This window comes from Saccostrea echinata, unplaced genomic scaffold, assembly GCF_033153115.1.
Source record: "Saccostrea echinata isolate AGI-Se365-2 ecotype Australia unplaced genomic scaffold, CSIRO_AGI_Sech_v1 ptg000016l, whole genome shotgun sequence".
Lineage (NCBI taxonomy): Eukaryota > Metazoa > Mollusca > Bivalvia > Ostreida > Ostreidae > Saccostrea > Saccostrea echinata.
This window is the reverse complement of record NW_026889765.1, coordinates 15,931,417-15,936,558: the sequence shown is the minus strand read 5'-3', so window position 1 is coordinate 15,936,558 and position 5,142 is coordinate 15,931,417. Positions and strand designations below refer to the sequence as shown.

Genomic DNA, 5,142 nt, shown 5'->3' with positions numbered 1-5,142 from the left:
CAATAGATAGCTCGTTCATAAATTCATGATGTTAAACAAAAACTCTATCCTTCTTTGTTTATAAATACACGATCTACTTGAAATTTTAAACAATCTCTACACATTTTTATTGCATTCACAATACCTCTAAAAGTAACTTTTAATTAATTAATTAATTAAATTTTTCCTATTATGTATCAAAGAAGATAAAAATGATGATAAATATCATCAGATCGGCTTTACGAGTTTCTAGTTAATCTTATACTTCAAAATATCGAGACTCTATGCATTTGTCAATTTCTTTCCATTTTTATACAAAACATATTAACACTGCTGAAGAAAGACATAGAATATACGTGTACATGTAATTTATTTGCTTCTTGTTTAATTTTTGTTTGTTAGTTTGATTGTTAAGGAATGTTTAACATTTTTCTAATATCTACTTAAGACGTATATTCCTGTGTTGATCAATTCATCCAACATCTCTGAGTGAATGAAAATTCTAGAACGGACATAAAACAACATACAATCAATCAACCAATTCAACCGTATATACAAGCTCTCAACTTTAAAGTTGGATATAAGGGTTATTTCTTCAACACAGATCTAGAGATATCTATTTATTAATTTACCATACTTTTCACGATTTTAAGCTTTTCTGAATTAAAACTGAACAATTTTTATTGTACTGAAATCATGTCAAAAATGCTAATATTATTAACATTATCATTAAATACCTCTCCATAAAGAGAAAAACTTTATAGTCAATTCAAAAGGACATTTGTATTTCAGCAATATTTTGTCAAGTTGTTTCAAACTGATCAAGTGTAGTATATTAGTTAAAAAACTAAAATTTAGTTATTTTTAAAAAATTATCATAAAATCATAGATTAAAAAACCTCTTTTCACCTCTTCTTCACTAAACTGATTACTAGTATCATTGCAGGTATACTTGAGAATTTTAAAAAGTCAAAGGTAAAAGATAATATATGCATTGTCTTTATTTTGTCCAGTTTACTATTATATATATATATATATATATATATATATATATATATATATATATATATATATATATATATATATATATATATATATATATATATATATATATATATATATATTCGTGGTTTGAGGGAAAATTACTGGTTCGAGGGGATTCGAATTCGTGGTTATACTAAATCTTAACATTTCCTGGAGGATATGAATTCGTGGTTTCCTTCATACTACGAAAACAACGAAATTTAACCCCATGAAAATTTGTGATCTGACAGTATATATGTGTTTGAATAGGAGTTTTTTAAGCAAAGTTCTCTCAATTTTTTTGGTTACTTCATGTAATAATTTATAAAAACGAATTTTATTAATAAAAGGGTTTAGCACTCGAAACTGTTATACACAAGTTTCCAGAAATCACCTTTTTGCTAACACGTACTGCTTCGTAAATTGCAGGCTGAATATCGACTAGCTCGACGCAAAGTTAGGTCCGACTTCCAAAGTACAGTAACACTGCGTCTGACCTTTGGACTGTAAATGAAATATATGATAGGGTTGACTGAAAGGTTAAATAACCATACGACTCGTGCACAGATTTGAATCACTTTGCTTTCGCGTTCGCTGAGCACTTTGAAAAAGTTTAATGAAAATGTAATGGGGAATATGATAGCAGAAAAAATGTAAATGACCATAATGATCAAAATCATGGCGGACATCCTTCGAACGTACTGACTAATCCTGAATCCACTAATAGACGTCCTTAATTTGTATATTTTTGTCATGTGAAAAACTAGCATAAAGATACAAGGAACCAAGACAAGATAGCCCCTGAATACCAGTACTACAATGGCGATCTTGTTTCTTGCCACGTTAAATCTCGCAAAATAATAAATAACTCCAAACACCACGCTGAAAATCCACATTAAAATTGATAATGTCAATACATGACGTTTTCTGATCGTCCTTGATCTGAGAGGCACAGCTATCAAATAATATCGTAATCCAAGCAGCAGCACTACATGTGACGCAGACGCATGCGCTGTACTGTAGATAACTGTCATAAAAATACGGCCATTATTATCTACACAGTTTCTGTTGGTCTTTGCAAGAATCAGGTGACATAGATATTGGATCAGAGACACAAAATCCGCTATTGCTAACGCTCCTATGACCATGTAGGTAGGTTTATGAAACTGTTTCAAACGAATGATAATTCCAATTGTTGTCAGGTTAGCAAGAATTCCAAAGGCAATTATGATAATTAATATTACAAGCCATGATATATCTTCCGATTCTAAGTGAACGGGGATAATGAAACGTGTTTCTTCATCAGCAAATGACTCCTGCACTGTTGATTCAGTTGATATAAAAGAATTGTTTAGCGTAGATTCGCCCGCTCTCTGAAAGATTGAATAAACATATGGAGACATAAATACTAGAAGCTTCTAAATCAAAGCCGTGTAAAAATGTTCTGGTAGAAAATAAGTGTATCACATTTAAAAAAAAAAACAGGCTAGAAATTGAAACGCAACTTATTTCCAAGAGTAGACATGCTTCTTTTTATCTTTTTTTACGATTAGGGGAGACGTAAAAGAGATAGAAAGTTTTATGGAGTGAACAAACAATTTGACATTACGCATAAAAATATTGTTACATAATGAAAACTTCTATTTATATACTGGTAACTGACATTCATTGAAAAATAGACCGCAGATATGTAAATAGATTGTTAATTCTTTCTTGTCATGTATTCAGCATCTCATATTTTAACATTAAAATACAGATATAATATAAAAACATATAGTTTATAAACAGTACATAATCAATCTGAAATTTAATTGTCAATTTTTGTGGTTTGAAAAAAAAAATAAGAGGATCATGGAAATTTGATTTTGAAGTTGAAGAAGTGTTGATTTGTTATGAAAAAAATTACCGAAATTGTTGTCGGAAAACGAACTTGGTATTAAACAGTAATGTACCGTATAGCGGGTATTTTTAGTGCTAACTTTGGCTTATTTTAGCGGTTTTGTAGTAGACCTCTAGAATTTTAATCGCTAAATGTGCAATCTTGCTTATAAGTACCGAATACAAGAAAAATAACTTAAATAACTTTGATCAGTCTATTATTAAGCTTTATATCTTTCAACTGGTATTGGTACTTGCGTAAATTGGTATTCAAACGTATATCAAATGTACTGAAACTAATCTAAAAGATAAAGGGTAAGAGCCGCTTAGGACCTTTTTTGGCCCTGAGAATTTCTGAAAAATCAAAACTCTCAGTTTTAGTGAAATTGCAGTATTTATAACTTGGACCCCTAGTGACTGTGTATCTATTGAACATGACGTAATTTTTTCTCTAGTCAATGCATTATGACGTCATAAAATGCATCGCTCTTCCCATATCCTGTAAATTCTTTTAAAAATGACTAAAATTTTAGGGTTTTTTTTTTTCAATATTTCATATAGAGCACAACCTCTGATCCAAAATATGCAATTACATAATGAAAGATCTGTTTCTGAAGATCACAAAACATGTCTTAATTTTTGGATCATGGACTCTGCTCATATTTTAATTCTGTGCTGAAGGTAGTTAAAAACGCATTTTTTCTGCAAAATTCAAGAACATCGCATTTTCTCAAAGCCTGTTTTCCAATACCTTGATTCTCATAAAGAAATTTTGTTATAGTTAATGAAAGCACTAAGTCTCTACTTTATTTTGATATATGAAATGGGACAGAGGGTGATAACCGATTAATTGATATATGGACAGGGCCATTTTATGCATAAAGTGAACCTAGCTCTATCCTCTTTTTTGGTCATGGAACTCCGTGTCCGCCAAAAACAGTTTCCTCAAAATTATTGGCATACTTTTGAGCAAGCAAAACGCCAAATTTTACACACGCCAAAGAAAATCGCTTTACAGTACATATATTTGTATTTAAACAGAGGGTGTATTTTATTGACATAACTATATAATGGTGAAGAAAACATTTTATACTTTTTAACTCAGAAACTTAAAATCTTACCTCGCAGTTTTTCATTCCCTTAAAATACATAAGGATTTCAATAACTAGGATAATGTCCTTACACAATCGCTATCTAATCACCAAACAAGTGACACAGCGGAAACTGGTGTATATATAAACACTGGAGTATGCAACACAGTGGGGCTTTATTAAGCTTTCCAGGAAAAGAATGAAGATTTCAAGTTTTTATAATAAGCAAGTCACTTGTGTACATCAATTGCAAGAATAAAATTTTAAGGATGAATTCTAACTTTCCAAAAATACAATAAATGCAAATAATTCAAAATTGATGAAATCGATATTTCTGTTATGGAAACAAATCAATAATTATAATGTTTTTACTTCCTGTTGAAGGTAACAAAATCAACAATTTTATAAATAATTGATTGTCTCATGATACATCGACCTGCCTCTTATTGTCTCCCTCTTTCGCGGAAGCTGGGGGACATTAAATCTCATTCGTCTATCAGTCTGTCAAAAACTTTAACCTTGGTCATAACTTTTGAATGAGAGAAGGAAGTGCCTTTCATATTGCGCATGTAAATGACTTCTGACAAGAAAGACCTTACAAAATTTTCTATGACTTTTGACCCTCTGACCTTGACCTTGACGTTTGACCTACTTTTCAAATAGTTTAACAAGGGCCATAACTTTAGAATGAGACAAAATAGTGCAATGATATTTAACATGCTTTTTTCATGTGACAAAACATTTCCAAATATGCTATAATTTCTACCCAATCCCTTGACCTTAAATTTTAATCTAATTTTCAAAACTTTTAACATTGGCCATAACTTTTGAATGAGAAAAGATAGGGCGATCCTTTTTGGCATGTTCCTTACCCGTGTCAAGACATTTTCGAATAGGCTATGATTTTTTACCTCATGACCTTGAAGTCTGACTTAATTTTCAAAATTATTAACATTGCTGATAATTTCGGAATGAGAGAAGAAATCATTTCTTTTATTTGACATGTGCATTCTTATTTCAAGACTCCTCCGAATGCACTTTAGTTTTTGAACTCGTGACTTTGACCTTAAAATTGACCTACAGTCTTTTTTCATTTTTTAGCTCACCTGAGCCAAAGGCTCAAGTGAGCTTTTCTGATCAAAATTTGTCCGTTGTCTGTCGGCGTCGGCGT

At 30.9% G+C, this 5,142-nt stretch overlaps 1 protein-coding gene across 1 annotated transcript; it reads right to left on the bottom strand.

Annotated features, from left to right (window-relative positions):
• Positions 1-1,088: 1,088 nt before the first annotated feature.
• On the bottom strand, positions 1,089-4,082 carry LOC133188955 (melanocortin receptor 5-like). The gene is made up of 2 exons (XM_061324426.1): positions 4,002-4,082; positions 1,089-2,375 (listed from the first exon to the last, which is right to left on the bottom strand). Exons 1-2 carry the CDS (start codon positions 4,029-4,031, stop codon positions 1,404-1,406), a joined length of 1,002 nt encoding a protein of 333 aa, XP_061180410.1. The 5' UTR covers positions 4,032-4,082; the 3' UTR covers positions 1,089-1,403.
• Positions 4,083-5,142: the final 1,060 nt, after the last annotated feature.